Raw genomic sequence first — 21,572 nt, forward strand, 5'->3', positions numbered from 1 at the left:
CCATTATCAGCAAACATCACTCCTGCGTTCCCATGACACGTTGTGTTAGCTAATCCAAGTTGAGCATTTTAAAAAGGCTAATTGATCATTAGAAAACCCTTTTGCAATTATGTTAGCACAGCTGAAAACTTGTTGTCCTGATTTTAAAGAAGCAACAAAACTGTCCTTCTATAGACTTCTTGAGTATCTGGAGCATCAGCATTTGTGGGTTCAATTACAGGCTCAAAATGGCCAGAAACAAAGATCTTTCTTCTGAAACTCGTCAGTCTATTCTTGTTCTGAGAAATGAAGGCTATTCCATACGAGAAATTGCCAAGAAACTGAAGATCTCAACAACGCTGTGTACTACTCCCTTCACAGAACAGCTTAAACTGGCTCTAACCAGAATAGAAAGAGGAGTGGGAGGCCCCTGTATACAACTGAGCAAGAGGACAAGTACATTAGTGTCTAGTTTGAGAAACAGACGCCTCACAAGTCCTCAACTGACAGCTTCATTAAATAGCACCCACAAAACACCAGTCTCAATGTCAACAGTGAAGAGGCGACTCCAGGATGCTGGCCTTCTGATAATGGGCCTATGTAGATATTCCATATAAAAAAATCTGCCATTTCCAGCTACAATAGTCATTTACAACATCAACAATGTCAACACTGTATTTCTGATCAATTTGATGTTATATTAATGGACAAAAAAATTGCTTTTCTTTAAAAAACAAGGACATTTCTAAGTGATCCCAAACTTTTGAAAGGTGGTGTAGGTATTGAAAAATGTATACTTTTAATATATAGACTATAGTAGAATGAATGTGGAAGTCTTGCCAGCGAACAAAACAACATGTCAAACTCCTCACATAACGCACTGACTTAACCCCTGTCTGTCTTGGTAAGCATTTCCTATGTATGCATTTGGAGCTAGTTCTCTGTTTTATGTGATGCTCTGAGCTATTTTAAAGCCGACAGTACTTCTACAACGATGTAGCTAGTTTAGGAATAACTGACTGATTTTTGCCTGGTCTGTGAAGGATCCCACTATTTAACTAGTATATCCTGTGGCGTTCATTCTCTGTTTCACATTTTAATGCACTGATGTATTTTAAAACTGCTTCATTGGAGATAACTGTTCACTTGAATTGTTACCTCAGTTTTTTTTAATACTTCCCACTAGAACATTTATTTTTAACCTAGGTGTCATTGTTGTTTTAAATTAAAGTTAAATATGATGAAATGATGATGCTTGCCTTTGTTATTGGTGGTGTAAACCATTGGTAAGTGACTAGTGTTAGCTTATAACCGCAATGTCATTTGGATAATTACATGCCCTTTGAGCTAAAAAGGCATTAGCACTAGGCACAAACACAAGTCTTCAGGTCTCAGGCAACATTACTTATTAGGCGAGAGGGGTTCACTGTGTGAAACATCCTTCGTGACACGTTATCATTAGCTACCTCTCGTTACCTCTCTGACCTGCTCCTTTATAGCAGAACCACATCCAGTCATCTGCCATTACTATCACTGATTTCCTCAATATCCCACAAGGACATACCATATTACTACTAGATTAGAGGATGATGATTCAGTAGTCATCTGAGCCTGTATGTATCTGAGCGGTTTAGCCATTTATGTCACATCATTTTATTGAATGTCCTCTATGGCCTGCTCTATATACAGAGTGTTTACGATGGGAGAAAGGAGTCTGTACAGGTTGAGGAGGCCAGAAGACCTCTAACTCTCCATAACATCCATCCTGCCTCTGACAAGACATTACCCTTTCTATTGCTGTTTGATCTCTCTCATGCTCTTTTTTTCCTCTTTTTTATTTATTTATTTCACCTTTATTTAACCAGGTAGGCTAGTTGAGAACAAGTTCTCAGTTACAACTGCGACCTGGCCAAGATAAAGCAAAGCAGTGCGACACAAACAACAACACAGTGTTGGAATAAACAAATATACAGTCAATAATACAATAGAGAAAGTCTATATACAGTGTGTGCAAATGAGGTAGGATAAGGGGTTAACCTCTCTAGGGTATGTGGGACGAAATCGTCCCACCTACTCAACAGCCAGTGGAATCCCGTGGCGCGTTATTCAAATACCTTAGAAATGCTATTACTTCAATTTCTGAAACATATGACTATTTTACACCATTTTAAAGACAAGACTCTCGTTAATCTAACCACACTGTCTGATTTTAAAAAGGCTTTACAACGAAAGCAAAACATTAGATTATGTCAGCAGAGTACCCAGCCAGAAATAATCAGACACCCATTTTTCAAGCTAGCATATAATGTCACATAAACCCAAACCACAGCTAAATGCAGCACTAACCTTTGATGATCTTCATCAGATGACACTCCTATGACATTATGTTATACAATACATGCATGTTTTGTTCAATCAAGTTCATATTTATATCAAAAACCAGCTTTTTACATTAGCATGTGACGTTCAGAACTAGCATATCCACCGCAAACTTCCGGTGAATTTACTAAATTACTCACGATAAACGTTCACAAAAAACAAATTATTTTAAGAATTATAGATACAGAACTCTTTTATGCAATCGCTATGTCCGATTTTAAAATAGCTTTTCGGCAAAAGCACATTTTGCAATATTCTGAGTAGATAGCTCGCCATCACAGGCTAGCTATTTTGAACCCCACCAAGTTTGGCCCTCACCAAACTCCGATTTACTATAAGAAAAATTGGATTACCTTTGCTGTTCTTCGTCAGAATGCACTCCCAGGACTTCTACTTCAACAACATATGTTGTTTTGGTTCCAAATAATCCATGTTATATCCAAATACCTCCGTTTTGTTCATGCGTTCAGGTCACTATCCGAAGGGTGACGCGCGAGCGCATTTCGTGACAAAAAAATTCAAAATATTCCATTACCGTACTTAGAAGCATGTCAAATGCTGTTTAAAATCAATTTTTATGCTATTTTTCTCGTAAAATAGCGATAATATTCCAACCGGGCAACGTGGTTTCATTCAAAGGCTGAAAGAAAACAATGGAGAAGTCTCATGACTGTGCATCTCCAGTCTTACTGTCCCCTCCAGTCTTACTGTGTGATAAGGCTCCTCATTTGATAATAAAGTAATTAACCATCCAGTTGGTTCATTCTCCCACCACCAGCACGTGAAGTCCACCAGAACGTGAGCAAGTGTCAAGACGTGGCAACTTACAGGTCTTCTAGTGCGACTTAAGCCTCGATCACACCGACAGTGTCATTGCGCAAAATGGTACGCAGCATCGTCTGGATATGTGTGCAACAAAAGTTCAACATTCACCTTCTGCTACCATTTCTATCAAGCATTCTATGCATAAAGTTTAATGCATATGTTCGATAAAACCAACGTATGCACCACACAGAACGCACTGCCTCTGCAACGCAATTCTGCAAGGCAAACGCAGCGTTCCATTGGAAATTAATGTACTTCTGGTGTACCAAAATGCAATGACTGTCAGTGTGATCGAGTGTTAGTGACTGATTGAGTGGAAAATGGCTAAAGTTATTTAGACAAAGGTTGTTTTGGCAGACTGAAAACGCTAGCGACAGAGTGACATAACTCATGCATGACTGCATGGACATGGACATGGACACGGAGGAAGTAAATCTGAAGACTGAGACTGGGCATAGACTGTATGGTGTACTACCAATTGAACTTGTCGTTCATGCACTTGTCTTTTCTTAGCAGCCCTGATTTTCCAGATAGCTGCTATTTAAATCATATTTTACTTGAAAATGATTGTGATCAGTGGTTATTTGTGGCTGGATATAGGTTATATGCGTTACTCTTACATCTAGGCGTTCCGCTAGCGGAACCCCGTTCTGCCAGCGGAACCCCTAACCAACAGCCAATGGGATCGCATGGCGCGAAATACAAATACCTCAAAAATCCAATAATTTCAATTTTTCAAACATACGACTATTTTACACCATTTGAAAGATAAACCTCTCCTGAATCCAACCACGTTGTCCGATTTCAAAAAGGCTTTACAGCGAAAGCAAAACATTAGATTATGTTAGGAGAGTACATAGGCCAAAATAACCACACAGCCATTTTCCAAGCAAGCATATATGTCAATAAAACCCAAAACACAGCTAAATGAAGCACTAACCTTTGATGATCTTCATCAGATGACACTCCTAGGACATTATGTTATACAATACATGTATGTTTTGTTCAATCAAGTTCATATTTATATCCAAAAACAGCTTTTTACATTGGCGTGTGATGTTCAGAAAATGTATTCCCACCGAAAACTTCCGGTGAATTTACTAAATTACTCACCATAAACGTTGACAAAATACATAACAATTATTTTAAGAATTATAGATACAGAACTCCTTTATGCAATCGTTGTGTCAGATTTTAAAATAGCTTTTTGGCGAAAGCACATTTTTCAATATTCTTAGTACATAGCTCGCCATCACGGTGAGCTATTCAGACACCCGCCAAGTTCGGGGCACACTAAACTCAGAATTAGTATTAGAAATATTGTATTACCTTTGCTGATCTTCGTCAGAATGCACTCCCAGGACTGCTACTTCCACAAAAAATGTGTTTTTTGTTCGAAATAATTCGTAGTTATGTCCAAATACCTCCGTTTTGTTTGTGCGTTCAGGTCACTATCCGAAGGGTAACGCGCGAGTGCAATTTGAGACACAAAAAGTCCAAATGTTCCATTACCGTACTTAGAAGCATGTCAAACGCTGTTTAAAATTAATTTTTATGGTATTTTTAACGTAAAGTTGCGATAATATTCCAACCGGACAATAGTGTATTCATTCAAGGAGGAAAAGAAAAAACAGCGTGCTCGCGGGAACGTGCATATCCAATCCCTTTGTCCTCAGGCAGACCACTCAGTAACTGAGCTCCTATACTCTGCCCAGAGACAGGAGAAGGCTGAATTCACTTTCTGAAGGCTTTAGACAGCCAATGGAAGCCTTAGAAAGTGCAACGTAACAGCACAGATACTGTAGTTTTGAAAGGGACTAGAAAGAAGAACTACATTTCTCAGATCCTACACTTCCTGGTTGACTTTTTCTCAGGTTTTTGCCTGCCATATGAGTTCTGTTATACTCACAGACACCATTCAAACAGTTTTAGAAACTTCAGAGTGTTCTCTATCCACATCTACTAATAATATGCATATTCTAGTTTCTGGGCAAGAGTAGTAACCAGTTTAAATCGGGTACGTTTTTTCATCCGGCCGTGAAAATACTGCCCCCTATCCATTTCAGGTTAATGTTCATGTTTCTCTTTTCAGGTCATTCTACATATATTAGGACTGTATTATACTCTCTAAAATAGTTAATTATATGTTCTCTAATATCAGAAACAGGACACTGACTCTGTTGTATCTCCATGTAAGTGTCTCCTCAGGCCAGTCGATCTGTTATCTCTCTCTGTATCTCTGGCTCCTCCAGTCTGGCTTCTGTGTACCTAGTTATCCAGCCACACTGGTTAGTTATGAAGGCTACATTTTTATGTGGTAACTGGCTCCACCATTCCAGCTCTGCAGGCTGTATAGTTGCTGGCTGTTTGACTGCCAATGTGGTAACTGGTTGGCCTCTGGCTAGGTTGGGTTATAAGTCAGAGTCTTTAGTATCTGACCCCAGACCTGCCTATACTGGAGGGCATGGTAATGCAGAAGAGATGGAAGGGATAAATTGATGTAGAGATGTTTTCCTGAGTCATCCATCTCTCTGCCTTCAATACTCCTTCAGTTGGACTCCTGCCAAGACTTAAGCAGATAATGGAGTCGGTAATGTTTGGGAAAGCTTCTGTAATGTTTGTCATGCACAACATGTCTCCCTCTGTGTAAAATATATCAATTTCAAACAGAGACATAAGTAATGTTTCTATTTTGTTTTACCAAACCACACAATGCTCCAACATGAATATTTTGTTCTCTCCTTTCTGTCTCTGTCTCTCTCTTAGGGATGCATCCTTCTCCAGGGCAGTCAGGTCAGCAAGCTGTCTGCCAATCAGGATGAAGCTGGTGCCACCTGTTTGAGACTGTTCCAGGTAAGTCACCATAGTGGTATCTAACCCTTCCCTCTGATGAGGTACTACTTGAACTTATCCATCAAGAAGCACTCATTTTTGTTTGCCGTTTAAAAATATATTACTACTGTGTGCCCTATGCTGAACAAGACCCATGTAAAGCCTAAATTATGAAATTATAGAGTTTCTCAGGGAACTCTGGGTAGCAAAGCAGTTCACAGACTATAAAGTTATCGGTCTTGGTTAATATTGTGCAGTGCATAATACACTCAATACTTTGAATGAAACATAACTTGCATAACATAAACAAGATGTCAGACATTCCAACAAGGGATCTATTTAGTTCGGTTCTAAACATGGCAGCGTAGGCATGGTGGTATTGTGGAAATACACACACACACACACACACACACACACACACACACACACACACACACACACACACACTGGTTGTTGTTTGATAAAGATTAGCTATTTTGTGCAAGCTATTTTGTCTGTGAGAAAGGAACAACAGTGAAGTAGAGAGAAAGAGAGAGGAAGAAGATAGAAGGGGGGCCATTTGGAAGAAAAGAAGGGAAAAAAACAACAACTTCCTTTTTCTGAATGAATCAATGAATGCATGAATTGAATAAATGAAGATTACTTTTTGTATGACTTGTAAGGGGACTTGAAAGGAGATTTGAAACATGACTTGTAAGAGGACACATAAGGACTTTGTGGGCTTGTGTACTGTGCTACACTGGGCTGCTAACTCTCTATGTCCTGTCATGGCCTGCTGGCACACAGGACCAGCCCTGCTTGGCACACACACCTGGCTGCGTGTGGACTGTGGACTCTACCCCCTGCAAAGCCAGCCAGCTGATAACTGACATGGCACAGCTGTAGCCCCTCTCCCCTCGTCCTCTCTCCCCTACCAACCTCTCCACTTGCTCTGCTCTCGCTGCTCTGTGACTGTCACCCAGCTGGGTGTGCACTCTCTTGTCGGCTACCCTCGCCCTCTTTCCTTGCTCGGTTGCCCCGTTGTTACACTGTCGCCTGCCTGTCTGGCCCTGCTTCTCCAGAGCTAGTATGGGGCAAGACTGTTGCAAGCTCCACAAACCCCAGATGGTCTACACTGTGGGTAAGGGCACCTTGTGCGTGCGTGTCTGTTTGTCTTTCTGCCTGCCTGCCTGCCTGCCTGCCTGCCTCTGTGTGCTGTGTCTGTGCAGTGTTTAGGTAGTGAACAGGTTATTGAGGATTCTGTATATGTTCAGCGACAATCATGCAATGTGTGGTTATCTCAATTGTAAATCACTGTGTGAAGCAGCAGAGCAACCAGAAGAGAAGCAACAGAACTCTAAACTGCTCGTATGTGTTCAGACACACACAAATACACACACCAAACAGCCGGACACACACACACACACACACACACACACACACACACACACACACACACACACACACACACCCTGTCACTACTTACTGTTGGGGGTTGCATGTGTCTCTGACAGAACAATCAAGAATGCAGTATCATCACAATTAATACATAACAGAATATCCAAATCAATCACTTTAATCTGGGCTCTTTCCACCTTCTCTGCTACTGTATTTACACATACATTTGGCTTTGGTGTATGTATGTGTTCTAGCTGACCCTCCCTCCCTCCAACTCAGGTGATAAATCTGTCTGTCCCTCTGTTCAGAGAAGGGAAAGTGCTAACCCTGTTGACCGGCATTCATGAACAGCCACTGACAGCCTATATAAACCACATGAATGTCAGTAACGTCAACACCCACTGGTTGCTAGACGACCGCGCATGTGACTGCTTCATTCTGGGACTGGAGTGTGAGAGAGAGAACGCGTGTGTGTCCAGTGTCACCTTGGGCCATTAACTACTACCAAAACAAAAACAGGGTGCCCATCCTCTCACGAGAGAGAGAATGGCAGGCAGACAGACAGGACTGAAAGGGAAGGGGAGACAGTGAATGTAAAACTAACAAATGCAACAAGGGATAGGGAGGGCGATTACTTTTTTTTGAGCATGGCGTTATTTCTCTTACAGCATATTGGATGACTGTCATTCAGATTCCATTCACCCAGCTCAATGTAACATCGATAGGTTTAGCCTACTACATGATATTGGAATTTGCCTTATACCCATCATGAGGTTGCTACAACCTAGCTACAAATTAACGTTTATAACGTAGGTGCACATGTCGAGAGACAAATTGGAGTAATCAAGGTGACAGACAGTGACACATTAAATACCGCCTTGCACACTCTTGCCTGCATCTATCTGATCTGGGGTGTAATCATTAGTCCAAACAGTTGCAAAACGTTCAATTTTTCAACTAAAACAAAAGTTTCTATTGGACAAATTCAGGTGGGTCCCTTGCCATTTCATTCCATTTGCATCAGTTTAAGAAACATTTTGCAACACAATTGGTGGAATGAATACACCCCTGATCACTCACAGTTCACGTTCATAGCAGCCACATACAGATTCATCACTTTGCTCATTGTATAATTCCTTCTCACATCTTGTGGACTTCAGTGCACAACACAATCGCTCTCTGTGACCAGGTGCAAAAGCTTCTCCAAGCCAAACCTTCATACCATAACCGCTAACCGCAACACAGCCTACATCGTTGTCAACATATTGACGTTATAGTCAACAAACTACACTGATCAAAAATATAAACGCAACATGTAAAGTGTTGGTCCCATGTTTCATGAGCTTAAATTAAATATCCCTAATATCCCCTTTCCATATGCACAAAAAGCTTATTTCTCTCAAATTTTGTGCACAAATTTGTTTACATCCCTGTTAGTGAGCATTTCTCCTTTCCCAAGATAATCCATCCATCTGACAGGTGTGGCACATCAAGAAGCTGATTAAACAGCATGATCATTAAACAGATGCAGTTTTGTCAAATGGTCTCAAATTTGGAGGGTGTGTGCAATTGGCATGCTGACTGCAAGGAATGTCCCCCAAAGCTGTTGCCAGAGAAATTAATGTTCATTTCTCTACCATAACGTTGTTTTAGAGAATTTGGCAGTACGTCCAACTGGCCTCACAACCGCAGACCATGTTTAACCACGCCAGCTCAGGAACTCCACATTCGGCTTCTTCACCTGCGGTATTGTCTGAGACCAGCCATCCGGACAGCTGATGAAATTGTGGGTTTATACAACCGAAAAATTTCTGCACAAATTGTCAGAAACCATCTCAGAGAAGCTCATCTGCATGCTCGTCATCCTTTCCAGGGTCTTGACCTGACTGCAGTTTGGCGTCGTAACTGACTTGATGGCCAATGCCACGCTGGAGAAGTGTGCCAGTGTGCTCTTCATGGATAAATTCCGGTTTCAACTGTACCGGGCAGATGACATGGCATTGTGTGGGGAAGCGGTTTGCTGATGTCAACATTGTGAATAGAGTGCCCAGTTGGGGCTGTGGGTTTATGGTATGGGCAAGCATAAGCTACGGACAACGAACACAATTGTGTTTTATTGATGGCAATTTAAATGCACACAGATACCGTGACGAGATCCTGAGGCCCATTGTCATGCAATTCATCCGCCACCCTCATCTCATGTTTCAGCATGATAATGCACGGCACCATGTCACAAGGATCTGTTCACATGTCCTGGAAACTGAAAATGTCCCAGTTTTTCAATGGCCTGCATACTCACCAGACATGTCACCCATTGAACAGGTTTCGGATGCACTGGATCGACGTGTACGACAGCGTGTTCCAGTTCCCGCCAGTATCCACAAACTTTGCACACCCATTGAAGAGGAGTGGGACAACATTCCACAGGCCACAATCAACAGCCTGATCAACTCTATGTGAAGGAGATGTGTTACGATGCATGAGGCAAATGCTGGTCACATCAGATACTGACTGGTTTAAGGTATCTGTGACCGACAGATGCATATCTGTATTCCCAGTCATGTGAAATCCATAGATTAGGGCCTCATTTATTTATTTGACAGATTTTATTTTATGAACTGTAACTAAGTAAAATCTTTGAAATTGTTGCATCACGTTTATATTTTTGTTCAGTGTAGAACTAACGCGTTAGTAAACCCACAATCCAATCCACGAGTACAATGACTTAGTACAGTGTACAGCAACAGTTTAGCAGTTACACCGGTGGGCCCCGGTGGCAATAAATTAATAAAACCGACAGCTTACCTTGACTTGGATGAGTTGCAGTGCCTTAGCCAGCTACCTAACATAAATATAATTCATTATATTTAATTATAATTATAAATAAATTGTCCATTTGAGTCAGGTTGTTGAGTAGACTAAATTAGCTGCATTATCTCTAAGGTAAACTAAAAGGGGGGAAAAAATACAAAATATATCTATCTCTCTCTGTCTCTGATGCTTCTCCTTAATTTTTTAAGAAACTGTTCAACTATTGTCTTTCTCTCTCTTTGAGTCAACTACTCACCATACTTTATGCACTGCAGTGCTAGTTAGCTGTAGCTCATGCTTTCAGTACTAGATTCATTCTCTAATCCTTTGATTGGTTGGACAACATGGAGGACGTCCTCTGGAAGTTGTCAAAGTAATTGTGTAATCTATGGAAGGGAGTGAGAACCATGAGCCTTCTAGGTTTTGTATTGAAATCAATGTACCCAGCGGACATAAAATAGCTATCCTCCGGCTACACCATGGTGCTACCCTAGAGGGTGCTGTTGAGGCTACTGTAGACATTTATTGCAAAAACAGTGTGTTTTAATAAGTTATTTGGTGACGTGTATATATTTAGTATAGTTGTATCTAAAAAAAAGTCTAACTTTTTTTATGTTTCACTATTTTTCTTTTTCAGAAATTCACTGAGTAGGATGGTCCTCCCTTTCCTCCTGAGGAGTCTCCACTGATGTGTGTGTGTGTGTGTGATTGTTTGTAGGCGGCAGTGGAAAGAAGGATCGTTCAGGTCTGAGCGAGTCTTTCCTGTTGATGGCTTACTCTCAGAGAGACATGGAGGAGTGGGTCAGAGCCATACGAAGAGCTATACGGGCCCCGCTAGGAGGAGGTAACACTCTCTCTCTCTCACACACACACACACACACACACACACACACACACACACACACACACACACACACACACACACACACACACACACACACACACACAGACACACACAGACATACACACACACACACACACACACACACACACACACACACACACACAGACACACACAGACACACACAGACATACACACACACACTCACACACACACACACACACACACACACAGACACACACAGACATACTCACACACACACACACACACACACACACACACTCACACACACACACACACACACACACACACACACTCACACACACACACACACACACACAGACACACACAGACATACACACACACACACACACAGACACACACAGACATACACACACACACACACTCACACACACACACACACACACACACACACACACACACACACACACATACACACACACTCTCTCATACACATAGACACAAACAGTGGCAAGAAAAAGTATATGAACCCTTTGGAATTACCTGGATTTCTGCATAAATAAGTCATCAAATTTGATCTGATCTTCATCTAAGTCACAAGAAAAGACAAACATAGTGTGCTTAAACTAATAACACACACATTATTGTATTTTCTTGACTATATTGAATACATAATTTAAACATTCACATTGTAGGTTGGAAAAAGTATGTGAACCCCTAGGCTAATGACTTCTCCAAAAGCAAATTGGCGTCAGGAGTCAGCTAACCTGGAGTCCAATCAATGAGACGAAATTGGAGATGTTGATTAGAGCCTCTTTGCCCTATAAAAAATACTCACAAAATATGAGTTTGCTATTCACAAGAAGCATTGCCTGATGTGAACCATGCCTCGAACAAAAGAGATCTCAGAATACCTAAGATTAAGAATTGTTGACTTACACAAAGCAGGAAAGAGTCTCTAAAAGCCTTGATGTTCATCAGTCCACAGTAAAAGGAGAAAGGTCAGCACTGTTGCTACTCTACCTAGGAGTGGCCGTCCTGCAAAGATGGCTTCAAGAGCACAGCGCAGAATGCTCAATGAGTTTAAGAAGAATCCTACAGTGTCAGCTAAAGACTTACAGAAATCTCTGGAACATGCTAACATCTCTGTTGACGAGTCTACAACACGTAAAACACTAAACAAGAATGGTGTTCATTGGAGGACACAATGGAAGAAGCCACTGCTGTCCAAAAAAAACATTGCGGCACGTCTGAAGTTTGCAAAAGTTCACCTGGATGTTCTACAGCGCTACTGGAAAAATATTCTGTGGAGAGACAACAGTTGAGTTGTTTGGAAGGAACACACAACACTAAGTTTGGAAAGAAAAAGGCACAGCACACCAACATCAAAATCTCATCCCAACTGTAAAGTATGGTGGAGGGAGCATCATGGTTTGGGGCTGCTTTGCTACCTCAGAGCCTGGACAGCTTACTATCATCGACGGAAAAATGAATTCCCAAGTTTATCAAGACATTTTGCAGGATAATGTTAGGCTATCTGTCTGCCAATTGAAGCTCAACAGAAGTTGGGTGATGCAACAAATCAACAACAGAAGGGCTTCAACAGAAGAAAAAACGCATTCTGGAGTGGCCCAGTCAGAGTCCTGACCTCAACCCGATTGAGATGCTGTGGTATGCCATCAAGAGAGCAGTTCACACCAGACATCCCAAGATGATTGCTAAACTGAAGCAGTTTTGTATAGAGGAATGGTCCAATATTCCGTTGTGCAGGTCTGATCCGCAACTACAGACAACATTTGTTTGAGGTTATTGATGCCAAAAGAGGGTCAACCAGTTATTAAATCCAAGGGTTCACATACTTTTCCCACCCTGCACTGTGAATGTTTACACGGTGTGCTCAATAAAGACATGAAAACGTTTAATTGTTTGTGTGTTATTAGTTTAAGCAGACTGTATTTGTCTATTGTTGTGACCTAGATGAAGATCAGATCAAATTTGATGATCAATTTATGTAGAAATCCAGGTATTTCTAAAGGGTTCACATACTTTGTCTTGCCACTGTACATGCACACATACCTTCACACACACACGCACACGCACACACACACACCATGTAACATCATGTAACAGCCAGTTTATTGTGTGTGTGTGTGTGTGTGTGTGTGTGTGTGTGTGTGTGTGTGTGTGTGTGTGTGTGTGTGTGTGTGTGTGTGTGCCTGCGTTTGTGTGTTTGCTTGGAATCTGGGTGCCATTGCTCTAGGTATCTTCGGGCAGCATCTGGAAGAGACAATGCAGTGTGAGAGTGGGTGTGGCAGCAGCAGCAAGACTGTGGTGCCTCTGCTGGTGCACCGGTGTGTGTGTTTTATACACCTGCACGGCCTCACAGAGGAGGGGCTGTTTAGAATGCCTGGACAGACCAATCATGTACGAGAGCTGCAGGATGCCTTCGACTGCGGGGAGAAACCACTATTTGATAGGTAACACAAAATTATGTAACACCACACACACAACACGGACAGGTAGATGGGCTCAGTTATAATGATGTGTAACAGATTATCTACAGATACAGAATATTTCAATATTATCATGTAAAGAGGAAAACACAATGTATGACCGTGAACTGTACTGACCTCTCACCCTGACCTGTCCTGATTTGAAAGTAACACTGATGTCCACACGGTGGCATCCCTGCTGAAGCTTTACCTCAGAGAGCTGCCGGAGCCTGTGGTGCCTTTCAACAAATACACAGAGTTCCTCTCCACCGCTCAGCTACTGACAAAGGACAAGGAGGAGGTGTGTGTGTGTGTGAGAGTGACACGAGCCTCAAGTAGTAATGCTCTCATTCAAACCCTAATGAATAATGATAGTGACATGTGTCCTTTTGAAGGGGATCTTTGAGCTGGGCAGGCAGGTGAGGACTCTTCCTCAGGTCAACTACAACCTCCTGAAATACATCTGCAGGTAAACAGATTATAATTATGTCATCTATGAGAACTGAGTATTGCAGAGTCTCTCCTACAGTATCTCTATCTAGTCTCCTCCATCTCTGTAAATATTATTAATGCATAATGACATAACATAATCTCTATAGATACTGATGTTAATACATGTCTGGCTTCCATCTCTATGATTACTATCAATACATCTTCAATGACATCATCATTCTGATATAAATCTTTAATGACATTACCTAATACTATCTATAGGTGTTTAATGACATCAGAAGGCAGCTGAGGCAGCAGAACAAGGCAGATCACACAGACGGTGCAAACAGCATGACTCACCACCACCTCTCATACTAAATCTGTCTCAGTCTGTATCATACTGAACATACAAGAAATTTGATATTCAGACAATCTTGGATGAAATAAAATGTCCTTCAGGGGGCTTTTTTTCTATGTGTTTTACGCTTACCAGCCTTTATATATATATGTGTGTGTGTGTGTGTGTGTGTGTGTGTGTGTGTGTGTGTGTGTGTGTGTGTGTGTGTGTGTGTGTGTGTGTGTGTGTGTGTGTGTGTGTGTGTGTGTGTGTGTGTGTGTGCAAACCTGCGTGCGTGTGTGTGTTTCTGTGTATTTGCACTATAGATTCCTAGATGAGGTTCAGTCTCACTCCAGTCAGAACAAGATGAGTGTTCAGAACCTGGCCACTGTGTTCGGACCCAACATCCTCCGACCCAAGATGGAGGATGCACAAACCATGATGGAGGGTAGATACCAAAGCATGTTCCACTCGAATGACACGTGATATTTTTTATTTTTTATTTCACCTTTATTTAACCAGGTAGGCTAGTTGAGAAAAAGTTCTCATTTACAACTGCGACCTGGCCAAGATAAAGCAAAGCAGTTCGACACATACAACAACACAAAGTTACACATGAAATAAACAAACATACAGTCAATAATACAATAGAAAAAAATGTCTACATACATTGTGTGCAAATGAGGTAAGATAAGGGAGGTAAAGCAATAAATAGGCCATGGTGGCAAAGTAACTACAATAAAGCAATTAAGCACTGGAATGGTAGATGTGCAGAAGATGAATGTGCAAGTAGAGATACTGGGGTGCAAAGGAGCAAGATAAATAAATAAATGCAGTATGGGGATGAGGTAGTTGGATGGGCTATTTACAGATGGGCTATGAACAAGTGCAGTGATCTGTGAGCTGCTCTGACAGCTGGTGCTTATAGCTAGTGAGGGAGATATGTGTCTCCAGCTTCAGGGATTTTTGCAGTTCATTCCAGTCATTGGCAGCAGAGAACTGGAAGGAAAGGCGGCCAAAGTGGAATTGGCTTTGGGGATGACCAGTGAGATATACCTGCTGTAAAATGATAAGAGGAAGCAACATTTAAGTTCTATCTTTTCTTTTACAATGTCAGTGAAAAGGAGTAATTGTTTAACCAGAGTTTAAAGCCAGTATGCGTAATTTATTTCTCAGCTAATCGGCAACCCTGTCACTTTTGTTTTGATAATCTGAAGCATTGGGCTGGAGAAAGCATTTTCAGAGTCTGGAGAAACACTATATATAAATCCTATCAATAACGATTTTCTTTTTTTCTACCCTGCAGGTAGTTCCCAGGTGCATCACCTGATGACCATACTGATCAGTGAACACTCTCGTCTGTACCAGGGAGAGGCAGAGACTCCCAGGGAGGACCAATTTGCCCCTCCTCCAACTCCCTATCTCCAGCCCCCCCCAATTCAGCACTGCATGGTGGAGTGGCTCTCACAGGAGAGCCCCACCAACCCCATCCAGTCCTATCCCTCCCTGGGACAGACCCCTAACACCCCAAGTCAGGAACCACTTCAACCCATCCCAACCTCCGGTGGCTCCTCTCTCGATACTGACCACCCTGGATCAACTACCCAGGGAAGAAAAGAGGGGTATTCTGAGGGAAAGAGTGACAGAAGAACAGACGGAAAGATGGAGAGAAAGAGTGAAGGAAAGAACGAAAGAAAGCTCTCGGGCGGAAGTGGTGCAGCCCTCTGTCCCAGTAAACAGTCCAAAAGCCTGTCTTCATGGAGGTCCTCATTGAAGGGCGGGTCTGGGTCAATAGGGGTGAGGGGGAAGATAGGAGGGTCAGCAGTTGACATGTCGACTGTCACCGGGGGCAACTGGCGGATGAATGACTTGTCACCCTTCCACAGTCACCGACGGACCGCTTCGACCGGCAAACGACTCAAAGAGTCCTCGCTTTCCCTGACAGAGACACATAAAGACTCTCTGCCAGACTCCTATACTGGGTCCTCGTTGTCAAAAAAATGCTATTCACACTCTCAAAGAAGCTCGCTAAAAGACTCATCTCCTTTACATATAGACTCTTCCTATTCTAGTATAGACTCCTCCTTTCCCAATATAAAGCCCTCCATCTCTGTCAAAAACTCCTCCCATTCCAACAGGCTCTCGACCTATGACAACGTTACCACCACTTCCTGCAGTCTGAGCTTGCCCGGTGGAAGCCCCTCCCCATGGACCTCCTGTGAGATCTCATTGGCTGAATCTACAGGAACTGATCGCACCACACTGAACTCTGGGTTAGGGTCCGGCAAGGCTGTGGCGGGGTCCTCGGTGGCTGGGTCGAGTAGCTCTGCTCTGGAGCTGTGTGTGAGCAGCGCTGGCTGCAGCAAGGGTGACCCTGGAGATGACATCACAGGTCTGAGGTCAGGGGTCAACGAGGGTCTGTTTAGACTGGTGACAGATCTGAAGGAGGAGCTGAGGGGACAGAGGTTCAGCTATGAGACACAAATACGCAAGTAAAAACGAACTTCTTGTTGCAATGGTAATGGTACAGTATGTTGTGTTATGTGTGCATGTGTGCACATAATATAATATATGTCATTTAGCAGACACTTTTATCCAAAGCGACTTACAGTCATGCAGGCAAACATTTTACATTTAGGTGGTCCCATGAATCAAACCCACTGTCCTAGCGATGCTCTACCAACTGAACTACAGAGGACTTATGTGTGTGTGTACACATCCATGTGTGTCTGCTGTACTCTCTAACCCTCTCTCTCTTTCTTCCCAGATTGGAGGAGTCATGTTCAGGTCTTCGTCTCCAGTCTGGTCGTTTAGAAGAGGATCTTAACCAGGAGAAGAAGAGGTTCCGCATGCTGGAGATCCGACTGGGGAACTCTAAACGCGCAAGGCAGGATGCAGAGACTTGGAATATTCTTCTGCAGAAAGAGAAAAAGTTCTGGGAGACCTGACCACTGGCACACAAACCAGCTAGACCTGAGCTGACATTGTCAGCCCACCGAGCTAAAGCCTAGGCATTCACTATGGGAGCTAACACAGGTCAGGTCTCAGGTGAGGTTAGCCACCAATGAGTTTAATTCTGCTACACTCAGAAAAAAAATAAGAAAAATAATGAAAAAGTCTTTAATTAAACAGGAAAGTACTAACTGAGCTTGTTCAATAAGAAATGCTATATTTTGTGTTCCATTGCAAAATGTTTTGCTACTGTGTGCTCTAATAAACACAACCTAAGTATCTCTCCGCCTGTGCATTAGGACTAGGCTTAATATGTGTTCATGAAACCGGACCCTGGAGTATTCATTGAGGTTTCTCAAGACTGTTGTGATACAGAAGGGGTTTTATGTGTTTCTTATCTGAAGCCTACTGCTGTCTATTACTCTGTATGCATCGTCATTCTTGGTAACTGTGGGCCAGTTTCACAGAAACAGATTATGCCTAGTCCTGGACTATGAAGCACTTTCAATGGAGATGGCCCATTGAGTTTATTTCAGGACTAGGGTTACGCCAGGATTCAGTCCGTTCGCACTTTGTTGGCTATGCACCTCTTAAAGGTAATTGTCCTGCGTTTGTGGTAAATGTGGTATGTTGGTGGTATGTTGGCTAAATCGGAAATTACCTTTAAATGTCAAGCGCATTATAACACGGATCTCCTACTGATAGGTTTGAATCCCTGCCTTAATCTTTGTCTGGGAAACCACCTCTGTGTGTACTAGACTGTTAGTGATCTCTTTAAAGATGAACCTCTAAATGGTTAAATGTGATACTTACTGAGCTAACACTGTACTGTTAAAAAATAAACTCTCAGGTGTTCTAAATATTCTGGTCTGAGAGATGATGTATCTCTATTCCCGTACTTGAATTCTCTTCTGAAATAGACGACTTTTACCATGCCACGGTTTCACCACACTACAGAACATTTTGCTGACTGTTGTTTCTGATTTAAGATACAGGCCTTGTTTATCATAGCGATATCAGGTACAGACTTTTGTACAGACACAAACTGACCAGACTCTAGTGAAAGCCTCTGAGCATTTGTCATTATCAACTAATGTCCTTACAAGAAGTATGCGTTGAGAATAAAAACAATTCAAACAGAATCAAATTCAACCCTTTATTTGCAGAAGTTGCAGGTTGACATTGACCGACCGTTTCCAGTGTGTACATTACTGTAGGTCTGTAGTAAGAACTGAATAAGAACTGAGATGCTTCCATATCTATTTGCACGTTCCACAATGTTGTACCCTCCTGAATGCAGCCTTGTTTCTGGTGTGCAATAGGCCTGACCACAGCCAGGGAATGGGTCCAGTTCCAAACATAAACAGGGCCTATAGGGATTGAACGGCGAGGAGCCATCAAATACATTTTCATCTAGAAAAGGAAAAAATGTCGAGCAGCAAACCTTTTCAATCCCCTGGAGAACATCCATCTAACATACAAATCAACCACTCATTCATTACCTACTCTATAGTCTACAAATCATATTACAAAAAATAGATAAATGAATAGACATAGTACTTTTGAATTAAATATACATTACATACAACTCTAGCAGTCTTCTAGCATTGACAATGGTACATTTTCAAATATATATATATTTTTTTAACTTTCACATTGTTTTTTTTTTTTAGACCATATGCTGTGGACTTTTATGTCATTCAGAAACTCATATCGGTGAGGTAGTTAATAAAAACCAATTCCTCTAACAGAGACATCACAGAGAGAGGAGCTGACACTAACTAAGCTAACTATAAACACTGAGTGCCTCTACTCTAGAGAGAAATATAGAGGGGTTAAAAACAGAACTCAGGGATTCTTAAGAGACGGGACAATCTCAAATTTCACAAATATTTTTCTTAATATTAACAACAATTGAAATATATATTTTCAAATACCGTCCTGACTGGTTGCATCAAGGCCTACTATGGGAATTGCGCCGTCCACGACTGCAAGGCTCTCCAGCGGGTGGTGAGGACGGCCCAGTACATTAATGGGACCGTGCTGCCACCCATCAGGACATCTACTCAAAACGGTGCCTGAGGAAGGCCTGCAGCATCATCCTCAAGGACCCCACACAACACAGCCTCGAGCTGTTCACTCCCTTACCGTCGGACAGATGGTATCGGAGCATGATGTCTAATACCAAAAGGCTCAGAGGCAGTTTCTATCTACAAGCCATTTGCTGAACACTTGAACTGGACTGACCACCTTCACTGACTCTCTGCATTTCAGCACACATGCGCTCACTCATGTACACACCCACACAGATATACACACACACACACACACACACACACACACACACGCACACGCACACGCACACGCACACGCACACGCACACACACCACAACTGCTGCTACCAGACTTAATATGATTGCTAAATACTTCACAATTTAAACACTTGATCCCCCATTCCCCAAAACACGTAAATATTGGACTATAAATTGTGCCATCCTGTTTTATACTTATGCTCAAATGTTTATTGTATTCTACTGAGACATTTACTTTATGTTCGTATTCTAATCTTTTATTATTTCTAATTGTTGTTGCATTGTAAAGAAAAAACCTAAGCATTTCATTGGACGGTGTATACCATGTGTATCCCGTACATATGGCTAATAAAACTTTAAAGTATCAGCTATCACATCATGTAAAGGAAAAACCTCATAATTCAACAAAAACAAAATCATAAAATGCAACTAACTGGATTGTCAACCCCGTCAGACACCATAAAAACCATTTCATTTCTACATGCATTGTCCAACAAGTGTTTAAAGTATTGATTGTTTAATTCTAACAGTAGATTATAGAAATATGTAATTTAAACTTATTTTTATCTTATTTTATAACACTATACTGTATAATGCTCCAGGGCAAATTTTGGTAGCATGTCTTTCTAGATTCAGAATATAAAACAACATTTAAAAAGTAAACATTATCAATTAGATCTAGCACAACAAATATCTCAATAGTTTAACCATATGTTGCAGAAGAGTGATATATACAGTTGAAGTCGGAGGTTTACATACACTTAGGTTGGAGTCATTAAAACTCGTTTTTCAACCACTCCACAAATTTCTTGTTAACAAACTATAGTTTTGGCAAGTCGGTTAGGACATCTACTTTGTGCATGACACAAGTAATTTTTCCAACAATTGTTTACAGAGAGATTATTTCACTTATAATTCACTGTATCACAATTCCAGTGGGTCAGAAGTTTACATACACTAAGTTGACTATGCCTTTAAACAGCTTGGAAAATTCCAGAAAATTATGTAATGGCTTTAGAAGCTTCTGATAGGCTAATTGACATAATTTCAGTCAATTGGAGGTGTACCTGTGGATGTATTTCAAGGCCTACCTTCAAACTCAGTGCCTCAAAGGCTTGACATCATGGGAAAATCAATAGAAATCAGCCAAAACATCAGAAAAAAAACATTTATAGACCTCCACAAGTCTGGTTCATCCTTGGGAGCAATTTCCAAACGCCTGAAGGTACCACGTTCATCTGTACAAACAACAGTACGCAAGTAAAAACACCATGGGACCACGCAGCCGTCATATCACTCAGGAAGGAGACACGCTCTGTCTCCTAGAGATGAACGTACTTTAGTGCGAAAAGTGCAAATCAATCCCAGAGCAACAGCAAAAGACCCTGTGAAGGTGCTGCAGGAAAAAAAGTATCTATATCCACAGTAAAACGAGTCCTATATCGACATAACCTGAAAGGCCGCTCAGCAAGGAAGAAGCCACTGCTCCAAAACCGCCATAAAAAAAGCCAGACTATGGTTTGCAACTACACATGGGGACAAAGATCGTACTTTTTGGAGAAATGTCCTCTGGTCTGATGAAACAAAAATAGAACTGTTTGGCCATAATGACCATCGTTATGTTTGGAGGAAAAAGGCGGAGGCTTGCAAGCCGAAGAACACCATCCCAACCGTGAAGCACGGGGGATGACAGCATAATGTTGTGGGGGTTCTTTGCTGCAGGAGGGACTGGTGCACTTAACAAAGTAGATAACATCATGAGGAGGGAAAATTACGTGGATATATTGAAGCAGCATCTCAAGACATCAGTCAGGAAGTTAAAGCTTGGTCTCAAACGGTCTTCCAAATGGTTAATGACCCCAAGCATACTTCCAAAGTTGTGGCAAAATGGCTAAAGGAAAACAAAGTCAAGGTATTGGAATGGCCATCACAAAGCCCTGACCTCAATCCTATAGTAAATTTGTGGCAGAACTGAAAAAGTGTGCGTGAGCAAGGAGGCCTACAAACCTGACTCAGTTACA

The 21,572-nt window shown here is 41.8% G+C and overlaps 1 protein-coding gene across 1 annotated transcript; it reads left to right on the forward strand.

Moving 5' to 3' along the window:
- Nucleotides 1-6,944: 6,944 nt before the first annotated feature.
- Nucleotides 6,945-18,381, forward strand: LOC115152964 (rho GTPase-activating protein 22). The gene is made up of 8 exons (XM_029697919.1): nt 6,945-7,135; nt 10,922-11,047; nt 13,287-13,503; nt 13,687-13,819; nt 13,914-13,987; nt 14,614-14,735; nt 15,594-16,779; nt 17,055-18,381. Exons 1-8 carry the CDS (start codon nt 7,084-7,086, stop codon nt 17,233-17,235), a joined length of 2,091 nt encoding a protein of 696 aa, XP_029553779.1. The 5' UTR covers nt 6,945-7,083; the 3' UTR covers nt 17,236-18,381.
- The last annotated feature ends 3,191 nt before the right edge of the window (nt 18,382-21,572 follow it).

The sequence above is a fragment of the Salmo trutta genome, chromosome 18 (assembly GCF_901001165.1).
Source record: "Salmo trutta chromosome 18, fSalTru1.1, whole genome shotgun sequence".
Lineage (NCBI taxonomy): Eukaryota > Metazoa > Chordata > Actinopteri > Salmoniformes > Salmonidae > Salmo > Salmo trutta.

Excerpts from the sequence above, each read along its gene's own strand:
- LOC115152964 (XM_029697919.1), top strand. The coding sequence starts at position 7,084 with ATGGGGCAAGACTGTTGCAAGCTCCACAAACCCCAGATGGTCTACACT. Across the intron at positions 11,048-13,286 it reads ACGGGCCCCGCTAGGAGGAG|GTATCTTCGGGCAGCATCTG; the intron begins GTAACACTCTCT and ends CCATTGCTCTAG. Across the intron at positions 13,988-14,613 it reads CTCCTGAAATACATCTGCAG|ATTCCTAGATGAGGTTCAGT; the intron begins GTAAACAGATTA and ends TTTGCACTATAG.